The following is a 19,436-nucleotide window of genomic DNA, read 5'->3' as shown; positions in this document are numbered from 1 at the left end:
GAAAGAACATGTCAACAGCAGAAATGAGTAGCGGAGGACCAACCCTATTCTACAGCTCCTTCTTCATTTCAATCATCCCCGTGAATATTACTTATGGGGTTTATGTCACGTGAAGTATTAAGGGTTGGAGGTACAGCTCAGTGGGAGAACACTTGCCTAGCCCTGGGTTCAAGCCCCAGTACTTAAAAAAAAAAGTTTTCAATTTTACCTTTCTGTCAAATTAAACTTTTCCATTTTGCAAAAAAATATCATACTAATGCTACAAGCAGCCCACCATCCTAATCCCTTTTTTTCAAGTGACCCATAGTTACAACAAAAAGAAAGGTTTGGTGAAGCAACTAAAAGTCAAAGCAAACTCTCAAAAAAAAGACAAGAAAATTAGACTGTCAGAAAAAAAAATTTTTTTTTTTCTGTATCAGGGATTGAATGAACCCAGGGCACTTAAGCACTGAGCCACATCCCCAGTCTTTTTTTATTTTTTTAATTTGAGACAGGGTCTCACTAAGTTGTTTAGGGTCTTGCCAAACTGCTGAGACTGGCTTTGGATCTGCAATCCTCCTGCCTCAGCCTCCAGAGCCACTGGGATTCCAGGCATGCTCCACCACATCCAGCAACCATCAGAAATTTTAAAAGGAAAAAAATGGAGAAGCTTATGAGGGATTATTTCCATATCAAACACATTGCTAACTAGTAGGAATCACTCCACTTAAGAAGTTCCTAGGTAAGGTTTAAGAAACATAATCCAGGCAAGGACAGAAGACAGGAAGATTATAAAGTCCCCAACCAGCACACTGATTGTGTTCTGAATTTTTGTCAGATGGACAGAACTAGCAGGGATATAGTTCCCATAGGAACAGAAGAGTTTTCAACAGCAATAAAATTTCCAGGCCAACCCACAGAAGTTACCTGCCAGGGAAATGAGCTTCCCTCAGATGCAGGCCATGGGCTGTGACTCCCATCAGTCAAGAGAGATAGCAAGAGCAAGATCTGAAAGCAGAACAGAAGCTAAGACTCACAGTACAGGGAAGAGGACACCGATGAGCAGCACCAGCAGACACAGAACCGCCTCGCTCCTTTTCTCCCCCTGTGTTAGCAAAGCATCTCTGCTCCTGCCCAGCTCATCCACTCACATCCTGCCAACTTCTGGCTCTGGGGTAAAGCAGATGTGAGAGCCAAAAAAAAGTAGTAGATGGGTAATAGTGAGAGAAGAGTAACAGGAAGGAGGGAGGAAAGCAGAAACATCCCCAGGCAAAGGAGGAAAGGAGGGGGAGGAAATCCCTCAGTCATTCAGCTTTGTCTGCTAGTCCAGGGAAGGGACCCATCCTGAGTTAAGAATGCGTAGGTATCTGAGAGCGCAAAGTCACGCCAGCTCCTGCAGAGGGCACTCTCCGCTCACTCAAAGCCACCTGCACTTCCCTCTTGCAACAGGAAACTGCATACTACCAAATACTCTGAGCACACCAGAAGAAAAGATCAGAAAAACAAGACAGCATTAATTATATGCAGTCAAAAATTTAGTCCAAGGTACCCTTTCATTGTATAGATTAAGAAGAGATTTTTATTTTATCAAAAAATTTCTTGGGGCTGGGGATATAGCTCAGTTAGTAGAGGGCTTGCCTCGCATGCACAAGGCCCTGGATTCAATCCCCAGCACCAAAAAAAAAAATTTCTCTAGGGAAAAAAATGTATTCCACCGAATTATACAAACTAACACTCATTTCAAGCCAAAACCCCAAAGAATACCTTACCTTCACTAGCACATAGTCCCCAGGCTGGGCTCTGACCTTGAGCCCAGGGTTAGCAGCATCCTCCAACTCGGCATCAGGAAAGATCACCTTAAGGTTTCCATCATTCCGGCCACACAGGTCAGTGGCAGAGCGTTTACTGGGCTACAGAAAGAAAAGAGTTTATGTACAACTAATCAGAACAAATAAAATTTAAAAATTAAAAAAAAAAAAAAAAAAAAAGAGCAGAATGGAAGAAGAGTCTAAAGCAGTAGTCCCTGATCAGGGCTTAAAGGACCTGAGGACAGAACATTATTCCTAAAAAACTGTAATGTAATTGGATCCATCAATTCTCACCCTGTTCCACTTCTACCTAAATTCCAAGATGGTTATTTCCAAGATTTTACTGTCTTCTAGCATAGAAAATTGTGCTTAACTTTTTAAATAATATATGCATTTATTTTGCAGTTGGCTCTATTATGAAGTTGTTGATCTATTTCCTTTGGAAGCTGTAATTATTAATTTGTTCCATCATTTGACTTTACTTTTATAAAATTTATTTCCTTTGAATTATATAAAAAAAAAAAAAAAAAGAAAAGAGTCTATGAATCTAGGAGGCTGGGACTGTGCCTTCTGTCTCAAACCCTCAGAACCACAGAAGGCCCAGTGCCATGGCTGCTACACCAGGGCAGCGCATGGCACCCAACAGAAACTCTATGATGTTTTGCTTTGTTTGTTTGTTTGCTTGTTTGTTTTGGCAGTACTGAGGATGGAACCCAGGGGCACTCTACAGAGCTACAGCCCAGGCATTTTTATTTTTTTTTTTTTGCGGTGCTGGGGATTGAACCCAGGGCCTTGCAAGGCAAGGCAAGCACTCTACCAACTGAGCTATCTCCCCAGCCTTTTATCTTTATTTTGAGACGGGGTCTCGCCAAGTTGCTCAGGTTGGCTTCACGTGCGATCCTCCTGCCTCCGCCTCTGGAGTAGCTGGGATTACAGGCCTGCACCAACAGTGGAGTCAACGATGTCGGTATCTTAATGAATCATTCAATGAGTCTTGGCAGAACTGCTTTCTGAGGGAATTAACTTCTAAGAAGCCTAAAGCCCAGGTACTTGGAGGTGATGCACTTGGCAAATCAACACTCACATTACCCAGTCTCGTAGTAATCAGAGTGTTCTGGGGCTGCTTGGCCTGCATTACCTGCCATTATTGAACAGGCAATTCAAAATGAGTGTCTCTAATACATCGTGGGGTCAGGATAAGTGAACCACTGTGATGGGATTAACTTCCAGAACACACCAAAGTCTCTTCCAGCCACAATAAATGACAGAAACCACGGGGAATGGAGGCACATGCCTGTAAACCCAGCAGCTCAGAAGGCTGAGGCAGGAGGATCAAAAGTTCAAAGCCAGCCTCAGCAACTTAGCGAGGCCCTAAGTACTAGGCAAGACCCTGCCTCTACCCTGCCTCTAAATAAAATATAAAAAAAAAGGGCTGGGGATGTGGCTCAGTGGTTAAGCGCTCCTGGGTTCAATCCCCAGTATCTATCTATCTATCTATCTATCTATCAATAAACGACAGGAACCAAATTTATCCTCCAGCCTTAAATCAGGAAATTGGACAAAATATGAGAAAAAATTGTTTTCAGTTCTCGGATAACGGATCACACAAGGCTGCAAGAGAAGAAAAGCAAATGAAGTGAGACCTCCAATCACACCCGCTTTCAACCAGAAGGCTCACACCAGGCCAAAGGATGTGAAGCAGGGAGAACTAACTCAAGGAGAGCAGGGTGGCTCTCTCTCCACCAACAGAAGGAGCTGTGCAGAGTCCCAGGGCTCTAATCCCAGCTACTCAGGAAGCTAAGGTAAGAGGATGGCAAGTTCAAGACCAGCCTAGGCAACTCAGTGAGACCATCTCAAAGTAAAATAAAAAGGGCTGGGATGCAGCTCAGTGGCAGAGTGCTTGCCCAGCACACACAAGGCCCTGGGTTCAATCCCCAGTATGGAAAGCATGCGGGGATGGGGGACAGTTTTCAGAGTTCAGACACCCTTGGGTAGTTAAAAATTTTGCAGCAAATTCTAGAGAGAATGGAGATAAGTGGGGAAAAAAGCTCTAGAAATATGCATGAAATTCTCATGAGTTTCTGCTGACTACTCAAATACAGAGTCAACTCCATGAAATGAGGCAAAGAGAGCAACCTGGAAACTGTCAGCTGAACTGTTCCCAGAGCTGACAGAGGGCTGGGAATCATTTCATAGACCAACAAATAGTCTTCATTGGTAGCCAACTCCTGAAAGGGTACATCTGTTTTCTGAGACAGGGATCTCTCTCTGTGTAGCCCAGGCAAGCCTTGAACGCTCAACCCTCCAGCCTCAGCCTCCAGAGAGCTGGAATTACAGGCTGCACCACCACACCAACTAAGGCTGTATCTTAGTAAAGCCAAATTATCCCTAAAACAAAAAAACTGCTTCTAAAATAAGCCTTGGGACCTGGGGTGCAGCTCAGTGGTAGAATATCTGCCTACCATTCATGAGGCCCTAGGTTTGATTTCCTGCACAGCTAAAAAAGAAAACAGAACAGAAAAACTCAGCCTTGAAAGGATCTAACTGAACCACAAGCAAGTTAACTGACTATGTGAACAAAGCCTAGTGCAAATCCGGTCACTCAAAACTGAGTATCATTTAATCATCAGCACCAAAGCAAACAATAAGAAAAAACTAACTAAAAAAAAATTCTTAAAGGCAGTGAGTAAAAAATGTCGTTCCTTATAAGGGAAAAATTCTGCGATTTCTCATGAGAAACAAGGAAGTAGCACATTTTTCGCAAGTTAAAAGAAAAGCATTACCAACCCAGAATCCAACAGCCAGCAAAAATATCCTTTAGGAATGAAGTAGAAGTGAAGACACTCCAAGATGAAGGAAAACTAAGGATTTAGCACCCGAATGGCTAAAGGAAAGTTCTCTAAATAGAAAGGGAACAATAAAAGAAGGAACTCTGGAACATCAAGGAAGAAAAAAATGTGATGACATATTTGTATACGTAGAAAATCCCAAAGAATATACCAAGAGGAGAAAAAAAAAAAAAAAAACCTAGAACCACTGAATTCAGGAAGGTAACAGACTATAAGATAAACAAAAAATTCAATTTCTACACAACAGCAATGGACATGGATAACAAAACTGAAAACACAATACCATTTACAATAGCTCCAAAAGATTTTTAAATGAAAATAAGTGTAAATGTTACAAAACATGTACAGGGCTTTTAAACTGAAAACTATAAAAACTTTATAATTAAAATCATCAAAAAAGATCTAAACAAAGGAGAAATATACTGTGTTCTAAAAAATGATAAGTCAGGTATGGTGGTAAGTGCCTGAAATCCTAGGAGGCTGAGGTAGAAGGATCAAGTTAGCCGGGGCAACTATCAAGACCCTGTCTCAAAATAAAAGGTACTGCATGTAGTTCAGTGGTAAGCTACTTGCCTAGTATGTGCTAGGCCCTGCCTTCAATCCCCAGTACCACAAAAATAAAAATAAAATATACACATATGGCCTCACCCCTTCTACCAGTACCAGCTGGGTACAGCCCACACAGATCTTATTGGCTTTTGAAGCTTCTTCTCGGAAGACAGTGATAAGTTCCTCCAGACGCCTTAATTTTACTTCTTCTGGGACATCATCCTTCAGCCTATGATAAGCCCGCGTCTTCTACAAAAGAGAGAAGATGAAGGTCAGTAAAGACACAGAATCCACTTGTAGGGTATGGGGGAAACATATTCAATCTACCTGCAAGTTACAGACACATGCACAGAAAACATACATACAGAATCAAGAGATTTCTCTGGATCTGGGAGCATCCCAAGAGCAAAAGGTTAACTCTGAAGTGGAATCACACTTTTGTAAGGGTCCAATTCTAAATTTAGTACATAAAAATCATACACTCAAAATTACTCTTGATGTTTTTTATCATAAAAGGTTATACTAAATGATTCATGTATTAGGTTACTCATCAGCACTGTTTATAAAGACACAAGATGCAAAGTAGACTAAATGCTTTATCAATAGGCAAATTACAATTTATCTACAATGAAGTATTATGCAACTGTGTAAAAGAATGACAGCTCGGGCTGTAGCTCAGTGGCACAGAGCTTGCCTAGCTCATGTGAAGAACTGGGTTCAATCCTCATCACCACATAATAAATAAATAAAGGCATGCTATCTACAACTACAAAAAAAATTTTTTTAATAAAAGAATGATAGCTCTCTGTGTACTATATGAACAAGTCTCCAAAATATATTATTAAATGAAATATGTATAGATCAACATGTAGATCTTTGGTGTAGAATCAATACATATAAACATGTTTATAAATTCATGAAATACACTGGAAGGTTCTAGGAGAAATTGCTAAGAGTCATTGCCTCCAAGGAAGACAACCTGAGAAGGAAGAATTACTTCTCACTTTATGTCATTTTAGTCTTTTGAATTTTTTTTTTGGGGGGGTGCTGGGGATCGAACCCAGGGCCTTGTGCTTGCAAGGCGCCTTTTGAATTTTATACCATAAGCATATTACCTAGTCGACAAAATGAATTATACTTGAAAAGCCTTTCAACATCCAAAACCACAGTGCATGCAAATGTTTATATATATTTACTTCTTAATGTTCCTCAGCTCATGTTCAAAATAGCTGGAGAACCACTGAGTAGACAAAACTATGGAATAAAAATCTACACCCTACTGTGTGGACATTCGAACCCATCTTCCTTTGTAAGAATTACCAAATCCAAAGAGGAAAACAGAATGGTTGGAGAATCCTAAAATACTTGGGATTTGCTCCATTCTGTCTTGTTAGTAATAACTTACCCTTATCATGCACTTCCCGTGTACAGAGCACTACTTAAGTAATACATGTTCTTACTGAATTCTCAAAACAACGCTATTAAGTTGGTGCTGACGTTACCCTCATTTCACGGATGAGGAAACCAAGAACCTTCCTCAATGTCACAGTTATTAATTGGCAAAGGCACAATTTGAGGACTTGTTCTCATCTACTAGGTTACTTGACTCAAGTCTCTACAACCCTAACACTAACTAGGAATTGGGGCCCAAAATGAACACTCATATTCAGAGCCCACAGGATATCTTTCTCTTATAAAAATTCTGTAACAATTTGTGCCAGGTACACACCTGTAATTCCAGCAGCTCAGGAGGCTGAGGCAGGAGGATTGAGAGTTCAAGGTCAGCCTCAGCATCTTAGCAAGACCCTAAACAAGTTAGTGAGACCCTGTCTCAAAATAAAAAATAAAATGGGGCTGGGATGTGGCTCAGTGGTTATACACTCCTGGGTTCAATCCCTGGTACAGGGACGGGAGCAGGGGGAATTTATGATGTTTACGGAAAAGAAGCAAAACAGAATCTAAAGGCTCCTCTGAAGCTTTCTCTCTGAGGCAATTCTGCAAAAGACATGACTATACACTGTCCCACTCACACTGCCCACAGAACATTAGGCAGTGGGATTTAACACGAATCCATGAGCTCAGCTGCCGGCAGCTCAGTGACAGTGAGGCTACAGCCATGGGTTCAATAACTCATCAGTCAGCTCTCCTGAGTTCTGTGATCATGAGGCGCCCTCAGCCTCCAGTCCAAACGTAAGGCACGCTGGCTCATGGTGCCGGGGGGATGAGAGTGACCCCTGCAAATCCATTCCCACCAGTAAGAAAATTGCAGACCAGAATTATATTTTCTCTGAAGGAACAATGCATTAATCTTCCTTTCCTTTCTAATCTGTTTTATTTTCCTGGGGGTTGATGCTGTAGGGGAAACCCCAAAGTAGGTATCAGTGGGCCAACTCAGCCTAGAAAAACAGAAATTCAAAATGGCTGGGGGTGGCTGGTAAGATGGAAAGAGGCTTCTATCAAATAAACATCCGTAGACCAGAAAAGAAGCTCACTGAGAAACGTTCTAAGACTTCTTATAAGTCTCTTTCCCTCCACATTAAAAATGTTAAACAACCTAAACATCATTTAAAATATTTTAATAACTAGGAACATGGCACAGTAATCTTTTTTCATCTTGAATTGCCGAATTGTGTCAAGTAGCAGGCAAGAGGCAACTCGAAAAATAAAGAATAGTAAGATCTGTGGCTCTGCAAGGACTGCCTTCCGACACTCTTTTCTGCCCAGTTGTCTATAATCAGTGCCGAGCTGGTCAGGAATGCTGGCAGTTCTTCCCCATCCCAGGGCTCACCTGTCTCATGCTGTAGGCAAACAGGAAACCCATGTTGTACTGAACTTCCCGAAGCAAAGACACCGTCTGCAGGTGGTCTTCCTCTGTCTCCCCACAAAAGCCAGTAATGAAATCGCTGCTGAGGCTCACACCTGTGACATGGTAACGGATAAAGGGCACCAGGGTGGTACTGCTTACCTTAAGAGGAGCAACTGGCGTTTATGGATTACAGAGAGGGAGAGTAGGCGTGAGGCATTCTAGGGATACTCAGGCACACCAAAGTAAACAACCATCATTACAACAAGACGGGGGGGCCTGCTTCTCCACCACAATCAATGCCAGAGCTGGCTTCTACGTCTGCACCCGCCAGCACTACAAAAGGTAGTATTATTTCAAATGCTAGATTCAGAGGCACACTAGGAGTCTACTTTTCAAATTGGTCCTACTTTTATGAGGGAAAATCCTGCAGCACTTCATACAAAAATATTCTTCTGCTGTTTTTCTTTTTTAAATAAACACATAATAAGTATACCTATTCAAGGGATAAAACATATTCTTTTAAATTTAGTTTAACACAATGTTCATTTAAAACAGCAACAGCAGTGCGGTGTGAGCAGAGGCACACACCTGTAACCCCAGGGACTTGGGAAACTGAAGCAGGAGGATTGCAAGTTCAAGGCCAGCCTCAGCAATACATCAAGGCCCTAAGCAACATAATGCCGTGGTAGAGAATCCCTGAGTTTACTCAACAGTACTACCAAAAAAAAACAAAAAAAACAAAAAACAAAAAACAAGGGCTAAAGTCTTTTCCACATGTTCAGAAACAAGCACAAGGACTATAGGAATCTCTCTTAGGCCTAGGAAGGTAGCTCAATGGTACAATGCACGTCTAGCATGCACAAGGCCCTGGGTTCAAGCCCCAATGCCACCAAAGAAAAAAAATCTCTTTAGTCTTGAGACCACAAGCTGATCTATACCTCTGAATAGTGCTAGAAAGACCAAGAAATCAAAAATTCAGAAAGATGCACAAAAAGAGGGAAGGAGGTAAAATTAAGAGCAAGAGAAGTATAAAATGGCATCAGAGGGAAGGAGGTAAAATGAAGAAGAGCAAGAGAAGTATAAAATGCCATCAGAGGGGTTGGTGGTTGCCTGTATCTGACCAAGATGACTGTGCACTACAGCAGATGAACATGCTCAGCTTTTTAATTGTACCTGGGATAGACTCTCTGATGTGGTGAACTAACTGCACATAAGCTTCTCTTGAATATCTGTAATAAAGAACAGAGAGAAAGACCTAGATGAACCAATCTTTTTGTTTTCCATTGCTGAGGATGGAACCCAAGGCCTTGCACATGCCAGGCAAATGCTCTACCACTGAGCTATATTCCCAGCCTACCAACCTTTTTTAAATTAGTGCTATAAAAAGGTGACAGTATAAATTCCTGCATATAACCACTTCTCATTCACAAAGCACGGTACAGTAGAAGGCTAAAGTATTCAAAGGAGCCCTTTGCTCAAACTTGACTTAAACTATGAATTTTTATTTTAAGTAGGTTTTTTATGTAATAAATCAAGACACACTATAAACATTTAAGAGGATCTCTAAAGCTTTTTGCCACTGTGGAAAACAAGGCAAGGTACTAGTTTATACAATTAGCCTTGGGTTCCATTCACCCCTCAATCTCATCTCTGATACTTATCATTCCCAAAGTAAGTAAACAAAGCTACATTTAAATTTCAAGACCTAAAAGCCTTCAATATTCTTTTTTTTTTTTTTTTTTTCCCTGTGGTGCTGGGGATTGAACCCAGGGCCTTGTGCTTGACAGGCAAGCACTCTACCAACCGAGCTACATCCCCAGCCCGCCTTCATTATTCTTGAAAGTTAAAGGATTAAAGTCTCAGAGTAAGTAAGATGAGGTGGTACACACCTATAATTCCAGCTACATAAGAAGCTGAAGGAAAAGGATCACAAGTTCGAGGTCAGCCTAAAACTTAGAAAGACCCTATTTTAAAATTAACAAGTCTGGGGATGCAGAGCACTTGCCTAGGATGACAAGGCCCTGGGTTCAACCCCATTACTACAAAAACCAAAACAGGACTGGGGATATATAGCTCAGTTGATAGAGTGTTTGCCTTGCAAGCACAAGACCCTGGGTTCAATCCCCAGCACCGCAAAACAAAAACCAAAACAATCACTCAGAGTATATCATATGGTAGGTGCTTAACAAAAAATACACTAAACAAATCAAAATGAATAATTCAATTCATACTTCACTTAGGAAGTAAAGAGAATCAAGTCCCAAAGTCCACAGGAACTCCTCACACAATGAACGTTTAGTGAGTACCTACTATGTGCCATTAATCATACTAGGTTCTTGGCAACACCTAGCAATAGGTATCACTACTGTTTGGTCATTACAGAAACATGGAAAGGCACAGGGTGTCCCCTGCCCAGGTAGGCTGACCCCCTCCGCATGGCATCCAGTACACGACTGCTTCCACTTTGGGCAGGCAGGTGGATCTGCTTGCAGATGTTGTCTCTTTCATGAATCAGCTGTAGAACCTGATGAAATAGAACACAAAATGAGTCATCCAAATCTCACCACAGAACCTTACAGAAAATAATACCACTCCGTTTCTCCTCCGGGGTAATTTAAAGGTTGATTAAAACAAACACAAATTACCCAAACCCCTAACTTTTACTCAAGTCACCTTCTCTCCCTCCCTCCCTCCCTCCTGCTGTTCCCATTCTCCCTTAAATCTATATTTATGTTCCTAAATAAATCTCCTCTATGCCTTTGGGGCATAGTTATAAAACTATTGAATTAAAACTAGAAGAAAATATCCAAAAAACATGTTGACAAAGGATTTGTATCAAAAAAATACAGGAGGCTGGGTGTGGTGGCACACCTATATAATTTCAGCAATGCAGGAGGCTGAGACAGGACAATCACATGTTTGAGGCCAGAGTCAGCAATTCAGTAAAACCTTGTCTCAAAAAATAAAGGGCTTGGGATGCAGATTAGGGGTAAAGCTCCCTGGTTAAATCCCAGCACTTAAAAAAAATAGGACTACATGAAGGCCAGCACAATGGTCACACCTACACTCAGGAGGCTGAGGAACAGGGTGGCACAAGCTCAAGGCCAGCCTGCACAACTTAGACCCTGTCTCAAAATAAAATAAAAAGGGTGGGGATGTAGCTCAGGGTAGAATGCCTGTCTAGCATATGCAAGGTCCTGGGTTCAATTCCTGGTACTGAAAAAAATCAAAACAAACCAAAAAAATGCATTAAGAACTTTTACAATTCAATAAGACAAATAATCCAGGAGGAGAAAGGCAGGGGTGGGGCCAAAGGACAGACATTTCACCAAAATAAAAAACACTGCTGGGCGTGGCAGCGTGTGCCTGTAATCCCAGTGGCCAGCGGCTCCACATGCTGAGGCAGGAGGATCACGAGTTCAAAGCCAGCCTCAGCAACTTAGCGAGGCCCTAGGCAACTCAGCGAGACCCTGTCTCTAAATACAATATAAAAGAGGGCTGGGATGTGGCTCAGTGGTTAAGCCCCTCGGTTCAATCCCCAGTACCAAAAAAAAAAAAAAAAAAAAAAAAAAAATCAAAAGAAAGGTTTTACAGGTGGGCTACCTATGCAATGCCTGGCACTGTGCTAGATTCGACGCATTTTTATCTATGTCACAACCACTCAAAGTAGGAAGTAACTATTAGCCCCACTTTACAGAGGAGGCTGAAGAACTGAAATGCATCTTTCCACACCTACTAGTAAAGCAGTGGAAGAGCCATGATATGAACCCAGGTCTGTCTGAAGCAAAAGCCTGGGCTGTTTCCCACGGTATCACACTGTCCCCTTCCTGTCCTCCCCATGCTACTGTGACCACCACCATCACTGCCAGGCAGCTGCCCACCTTGTAATTAACCCTCCACGCAGCCTTCCCCTTCCCACGGGTGGGCTTCACCTACTCTTCATACAGGTCCTACCTCCATCCCAACTCTGACCCAAGGGTGACATACTGACACACCACAAGGTCCCTCAAGCAAGACTCAAGGTCTCTGCTACACCCCTAGTGGGTCCAGCCTTCTGGCATGCTTCAAGATATTGATATCAGTTTGTCCCCAGCTAACTGAGGACACTCACCTCATCAGGAAAATCCTTGGGGTGAGGAGAGGTGAAACGAATTCTCATTTCAGGATCTACTCTGGAAACCTGATCCAGAAGGTGAGAAAAACGAAGTCCCCCTTGTTTGGCTTTATAATTGGCGGTGAAGCCACGGCTGAGGTTGGTAGACACAGCATTATTGAACTGGATCTCTGAACTGTCCCGAAAACTATTAACATTCTGACCAAGAAGAGTCACTTCTTTGAGCCCCTAAAAAAGGAAAATTATGTTGGAAGGAAGTTAAAAACTTCTGAATAGCTTCATGCCAAATCACTAAAAATTAGCTGTACCTACCAAGAGATATCTGTAAATGTGTTCAATCTTTAACTCAATATTTTCATGCTTCAGAAGCTTATCTAAAAGAACTGAATGTCACCCAGGTGCCTGTAATCCCAGAAGCTCAGGAGTCTGAGGCAGGAGGACCACAAGTTCAAAGCCAGCCTCAGCAACTTAGGGAGGTCCTAAGCAACCCAGCAAGACCCTGACTCCATATAATATATAAAAAAGGCCTGGGGAGGTGGCTCAGTGGTTAAGCACCACTGGATTCAATCCTCAGTACCAAAAAAAAAAAAAAAAGAACTGAACTTCAGAATAAAACCTTAAGTAGCCCAGGTATAATGGTGCACTCCTATAAATCCCAGCTACTCAACAGGCTGAGGCAGGAGGACAGCAAGTTTGGGGCAAGCCTGGGCAACTTAAGGACCTGTCTCAAAGTTTAAAAGGGGTCGGGATATAGCTCAGTAGTATAGCACTTGCCTAGTGTGTGCTAAGGCCTGGGTTCAATTCCCAAAACAAAACCAAACCAAACAACTTACGTAAAAATAAAACTTCAAAAAATTATTTAGAATAGCAAAAAAAGAAACTGGAAACAAACTCAATGTTCAAAAATAATTGCTAATTGATGACATATTTTGACAACTGACTGTCATATAACATGTGTCTATGAAGTATACTCACCAAAAATATGTAACCTAAATCTCAAGCTTTTATACCTGACTACTAAGTACCAAGTCAGTCTGGTGGCACCTGCCTGTAGTCCCAACTACTCAGGAGGCCAAGGCAGGACCAGGAGAATTGCTTGAGCCCAGCAGTTGGAGGTCAGCCTCAGCAACATAGTAAGACCTTGTCTCAAAAACACATTTTTTGTATACGGACTTCATATTAGATAATATCACTAATTTTCTTATATATTACAATGGAATTATGGTTATGAAGAAGAAAATTATTCTTAGAAGATGCATATTGGAGATCTAGGGTTAAGCAGGTTGATGTCTAAATCTTAGTTTCAAAATGATTCAGAAAAAAATATTTATATATACAAGGAGACAGGTGGATAAAACAAAATAAAATTTGGACAATCATGTTTATTATACTACTCTTTCAATTTGTGTGTCCAAAATTTTGTATTAAAAAATGGTAGCTACAGAAACTATTTTTATAACTTTTGATATAATTTTGAACATAAAATACTGCAATTGTAAAAGAACTTGCACAAAACCTTTGCCAGATGCATCAATTAACACTGTGTCCATTATGCATCATTCCCATTCACCAACACACATACACACACACACACATTTTTTAAGTCTCCTTCAGAATATGTTGCAGAAATCCTACTTTTTACTCCTAAATACTTTTGAGTATACATTTTCTAAAAACAAGGATATTGTCCTTTGTAATCACAAAATCAGATATGTTCATACAGTATTACTACCTAATTCACAACCTATAAATCAAATGTTTTTAACTATCCAAATAACATCCTTTATAACTTTTTTTCCTTCTGATGAGAATCTCAATCCAGGACCAACGCATTTAGCTGTCATGATTTCAGTCTCCACAAAGACTATTTTTTTAAAAGTTGTGACACATTGTTAATATAAAAAGATACACTAAATGCAATGTGGATAGCTAGGTAGTGGAACCAACCAAAATGCCCTTCAATTGATGAATGGATAAAGAAACTGTGTTATATATACACAGTGGAATATCACTCAGCCATAAAGAAGAATAAAATAATGGTATTTGCTGGTAAATGGATGGAGTTGGAGAATGTCATACTAAGTGAAATAGGCCAAACCCAAAAACCAAAGGCCAAATGTTTTCTATGATAAGTAGATGATGATACAGAACGAGGGGCAGCGGGGTAAGGAAGAACAAAGGAACTATGGATGGTGTAGAGGAAAATGGGGTGGGAGGGGGTGAGGGACAGAAAGATAGTAGAATGAAACAAACAGTATTACCCTATGTATATGTATGACAACATGAATGGTGTGAATCTACATTGTGTACGACCATAGAAATGAAAAGTTGTAAAAAAAAAAAAATTACATTAACTGGAAAAAAATAAGTAACTAAATAAATAAAAAAAAATGCAATGTGGATCCTGGACTGGATCCTGGAAAAGAAAAAAGATAATTAGTGGAAACATGGCAAAATTGAAATAAAGTCTAAAGTTGGTTAATATAATGTACCAACATTAATCTCTTAGTTTTGACTAATGTACCAAAGCTCCTTAAGATGTAAACATTAGAGGAAATTCTCTATACTATCTTTGCAACTTTTGTGTAAATGTACAGTTACTCCAAAACAAAGTTTATTTTAGGGAAAAAGTAGGATATAAAACTAGGTAAAATGCATACATGTAAAAGTAAATTAAAAACAAAAATAAAAACAAATGCAGGATTATTTATGGGACAAATGTGGAAATATGAACATGAATTGACCAAGATGAAACAGTAATTAGTAATTTTTATTAGTCTTGTTAGAAGGACTGAGAGCTGATGATATTGAACATATCCTTATATTTTAGAGATGCATGATCACTTACGGGTGAAATGCCTGGTTCTATTTTGAAATAATTTGTCAATGACAAAAAAAAAAAAAAAAAAAAAATGGCAGTATGTAATAATTGTTAAATTTGGATGACTGTAAGCTGAGGGAGAGGGATCCTTATACTATTTTCTCTTTTCTGTGCATTTAAATTTTATCCATATAGAAAGATTTTAAAAGACATTTAAAAAGCTGCTTTAAGCCAGCTGATGTACCTCAGGAGTTACTCAGGAAGCTGAGACAGAAGGATCTCAAGTTTGAGGCCAGCCTAGGCAACATAGCAAGACCACATACTTAAAAAGAAAGGGACACAGGCCTGTAATTCCAGTGATCCAGGATGATAGCAACTCTCAGCACTTAGGACAAACTGTTTCAAAATTAAAAAGTTTTAAAAGGGCTGGATGTAGCTCACCAGTAAAGCACCCCTGGGTTCAATTCCCAGCACCACCAAAAAAAAAAATGCTGCTTAGAGGACTTCAATCAGTAAATAAGTAACCACTGTTTGAAAGAATAAACATTCTGTTAAAAACATGATATGATATTCTATGATTTTATTCTCTTTGCAACTGTAGTTTAAAAACCTAAATGAGCCAGCCATTGTAGCACACAACTATAATCCCAGTGGCTTGGGAGGCTGAGGCAGGAGGATCACAAGTCCAAAGCCAGCGTCAGCAATTTAACAAGGCCCTAAGCAACTTATCAAAAGGGACCAAATCCGGGACAGGATTATCTGGGAATGGGGGTGAGAGGGCAAAGAAGAGAGCAGAGCCAGAATGTGATCACAAGGCAAACAGCTGACCTAGAACTGGCAGTCTAGCTTGCCTGCTCCCATGGTTCCCAAGTCAAACAAGGAAGGAGGCTGGGAGATCCCACTGGAAGAGAAGCACCATAGAGCTACTCACTGTCCTCTTCTGTAGGGCTAAAAGATTCAGGCCTGTGGCTAGGGAAAGACCTGCTCAAAGGCTGAGGGACCAACTCCCCAGAGGAGGCAGGGAAGCAGATCTCTTTCCTCCGGCCTCTAATCTGACTCACTCCCCTCATCTGTTCTCTGTCCCTCAAGCTGACTCAATGGTAAGATGAACTAAAGATGTGGGAGAGTCCCCTAGGGACGGACTGATATGTGATTCCCCAAAAACCTACTACATGCCAGGGAGTTTAAAACTTTTCCTCAATCTTTTCCACAACCCTATGAGGAAGGTATTTGCCTTCTTATTTCTAGGTATTTTAAATGACATACCTAGGCACCAGGATAGAGGATGTACACAGAGCATTCATTCACATGTGGTCATCTGATTCTAAACTCATGCTCTTGCCATTGCACTGTGCTGCCTCCTAAGCAAACAGCCCATAATTTGTGGGTAGTGAACTCGAGATATACACCCAAGCATGGTCCTAAAGTTGCACAACTTATAGATAACATGGGCTGCAAAATTAGAATACCTTGTCCTCATTCTCCCAAAACATACTCACAGCAAGAAAGCCTGGAGAACTCACCTGATCAGAAAGCTTCCTCACCTCCTCCAGAATGGAGGCCACAGGACGACTCCTTTCCCGGCCACGTGTGAAAGGAACAATGCAATAGCTGCACATGTTGTCACAGCCCCGCATTATTGACCTGGGGAAGGAAGTACCAGAACTTAGTTAACGAAGCAGGGTGTCTTGGCATGACCCAAGGAGATCCCTTGGGATTATATTTAGGCTCCAAATCCTCTTGCTTGCACTCACACTGGACCAACCTGAGATCTATAAAGAACTAAGGCAGACATTTTTAGCTTTTAAAAACTACTGTATAGACACAGAACAACACAAACCAAACTATAAATGGAAGAGAGTGGTTCCCCTGAGGAAGCTCAGTGGTGAAGGGATGGAATATAGACTCACCACACGTGAACTTCTACAGGTCTGACTTGTTTTGTCATGGTACTTGGGAATGAACCCAGGCACACTCGACCTCTAAGCTACAGTCCCAGCCCTTTACATTTTTTATTTTAAAACAGGAACTCAAAAAGTTGCCAAGGCTGACTTCAAACCCGTGATCCTCCCACCTCAGCCTTCCAACTGGCTGGGATTACCGTTGTGCACCACCAGCAGTTTGTACTTTTTTTTTTTTTTTTTGTGGTGCTGGGGATTGAACCCAGGGCTTTGGGCTTGCAAGGCAAGCACTCTACCAACTGAGCTATCTCCCCAGCCCAGTTTGTACTATTTTTAATGGGCACACTATTTGAACTTTTTATATCTAAAACAGAAAAAATGTAAGTGTTATAGTGAGTAAGTGTGTGTGTGTGTGTGTGTGTGTGTGTATGTGTGTGTTCCTATGTAGAGAGAATACCCTGCATTTCTCACAGATTCCTGATCTAACTGCTAGATAACCAGGTTAAAATGTTAAAATTACCCTCTTTCATGTGCATCCTGTGTATGAAAATTTTAATTTATCTTAAGGAATTACAGACATGAATCAAAAATGTTCACTGAAGAATTATTTAATGTTAGCTATTGTTTTTACTAAAATTCCAACAACAGAGTGAGATACCCATTAAAATGAACAGAGGTTAGCAAACGTTTTCTGTAAAAAAGACAGTAAATATGTGAGGCTTTGCAGGCCACACTCTGTGTCACACCTACCTAACTGTTGCTGTAGTGGTGAAAGCAGCCATAGGCAATATGTAAATGAATGGGCATGGCTGTGTTCCAACAAAACGTAAAAGAATTTATAAAACCCGTTACAGAAAATTTAATGCCACTTTAAGAAATATTCAGTTAGGGGAGATGGCGCACACCTGCAATCTCAGCTATCTGGGAAGCTGAAGCAGGAGGACTATAAGGTCAAGACCAAACTGGCAAACAAAGCAAAATAAAATCAAGAGGGCTAGGAATAGTTCAGTGGTTAAGCCCAGCATGCACAAGTTCCTAGGTTCAATCCCTAGTACCACAAAAAAAGAAGTGGCTTAGACACGAGGGATGATGGATGTGAGGCGTGCTTATCATATCTTTTTTTGTATTTTGTATCATGCCACGTGCATATATAATTTTTTTTTTAATGTAATGAAAGTTATGTGTCATTTCACAAGTGAAAAGGAAAAGAGCCTCATTTCCCAAGTCCTGGGCAGTAACTCACACAAAGGCAGAAGTGGCACTGGGGCTTGTCTGGACTGGCATGACGTCAGCATAGGTCTCATCCAGAGACAGCAGCACATTGGCGGCTTGCTGCCCTGACTCCGTGACAGCCAGCAGTCGGGGAAGGTCTCGATAGGCATCTGGACCAGCTAAAAGATCCACCATTTTCTCCCTGTTGAGGATCTCCTCCTTCAGTCTCTCAGCCATGCAGCCTGGCAGGGAAAAGAAGCAAGCATCTATCTGCAAATCTGTCTGCTTCCATGGCTCCTTCTCAGTACGTTATCTCTAGCTTGAATTAAAGACAACAGCACAGAAATTTCTCAAAGGGTCTAGTATCATCCTTCAAATTAGAACAACACCAGAAACTATATCTTTCTACATAAGAAAATCAGAGGAAAAGGGTTCAGAGCAATTCAATTTAATGCCTAGAAAAAATATAATAAACTACCCCCAAAACTCATTTTTTGTTTCTTTTGGCAGTGTTGGAGATTGACCCCCGGGCTCCATGCTTGTTAGGCAAGAACTCTACTATTGAAAGTCCACTCTTTACAAACATCCTTTGAAAATACTTATTTAAGAATTATTCTTGAGGAGATCCAAAATGGCAGACTGGAAGGAGGCTGCATTCCCTTTTGCTCCGTAACTCGGGTTTCAAGCAGAGGATATCTGTTTCTTGGTGAGACAGTCTTTGCTGCTTATCAATCCCCTGCTGTTTACCCCATTTGTCCACTGTGATCACCTGCAGTTTGCCAGTATATCAACTACAGATTGCTCACTGGTGCTTATCATCTGCCATTTACCCATTTGCCTGCCTCTTGCCTGCCCATCACCTGCCTTTCACCTACTCATCACCCACCGCTCAAGATTCACCTGCTGATCACCCACCGGTAGCCTACAGACTGATCGCAAAACACCAGCAGAACGCCAGCTGTCTGCTGTTGCCTGGAATCCACTGTCATAGTACCTGCAGGTTTGGTTACATGTGGCTGCTGCCATTTTAAGACAACAGCCAGGACCTGTGGGACCCCCAGCCGAACTGACTGAGCCCCGTCTCCAGGACCCCTTAGCCCAAACGACTCCACCCTGCCTCCAGGACCCCTGGCCAACCACGCCCACATCCCAAGCTGCAGCTCCCCATTTGCCAACACATTTGGCGGCCAGAGCAGCCATCTTGGATTATCCTGGAAGCAGTAGCTCCCATCTTTAGGTGGGGCAAATCCCATCCTGAGACGCCTGCTGGAGACTGGAAGTTCACTGTCAGGTACCTCTCATACATCAGGCTACTGAAGACTGGTTTGAATATTATATGACTGCTATAGTATAGTTTTTTTTTCTTTCCTCCCTTTTGAAAATTTTTAAGTTTTTAC

The 19,436-nt window shown here is 41.3% G+C and overlaps 1 protein-coding gene across 5 annotated transcripts in view; it reads right to left on the bottom strand.

Moving 5' to 3' along the window:
* Positions 1-19,436, bottom strand: part of Cdk5rap1 (CDK5 regulatory subunit associated protein 1) — a 59,273-nt gene that overhangs the window by 28,406 nt on the left and 11,431 nt on the right. For 3 of the 5 annotated variants that reach the window (XM_047540574.1, XM_047540576.1, XM_047540575.1), the window contains exons 6-13: positions 18,071-18,281; positions 16,450-16,570; positions 12,103-12,333; positions 10,418-10,515; positions 9,165-9,220; positions 7,974-8,104; positions 5,285-5,434; positions 1,749-1,889 (exon numbers count right to left, since the gene is read on the bottom strand). In XM_047540574.1, coding sequence (XP_047396530.1) covers positions 1,749-1,889; positions 5,285-5,434; positions 7,974-8,104; positions 9,165-9,220; positions 10,418-10,515; positions 12,103-12,333; positions 16,450-16,570; positions 18,071-18,281 — 1,139 coding nt within the window. Of the gene's footprint in view, positions 1-798; positions 988-1,748; positions 1,890-5,284; positions 5,435-7,973; positions 8,105-9,164; positions 9,221-10,417; positions 10,516-12,102; positions 12,334-16,449; positions 16,571-18,070; positions 18,282-19,436 lie in introns of those variants that run through there. The other 2 variants (XM_047540573.1, XM_047540578.1) reach the window with 2 other exon arrangements.

The sequence above is a fragment of the Sciurus carolinensis genome, chromosome 2, assembly GCF_902686445.1.
Source record: "Sciurus carolinensis chromosome 2, mSciCar1.2, whole genome shotgun sequence".
NCBI lineage: Eukaryota > Metazoa > Chordata > Mammalia > Rodentia > Sciuridae > Sciurus > Sciurus carolinensis.
This window is presented reverse-complemented; position numbering and strand designations above follow the sequence as displayed.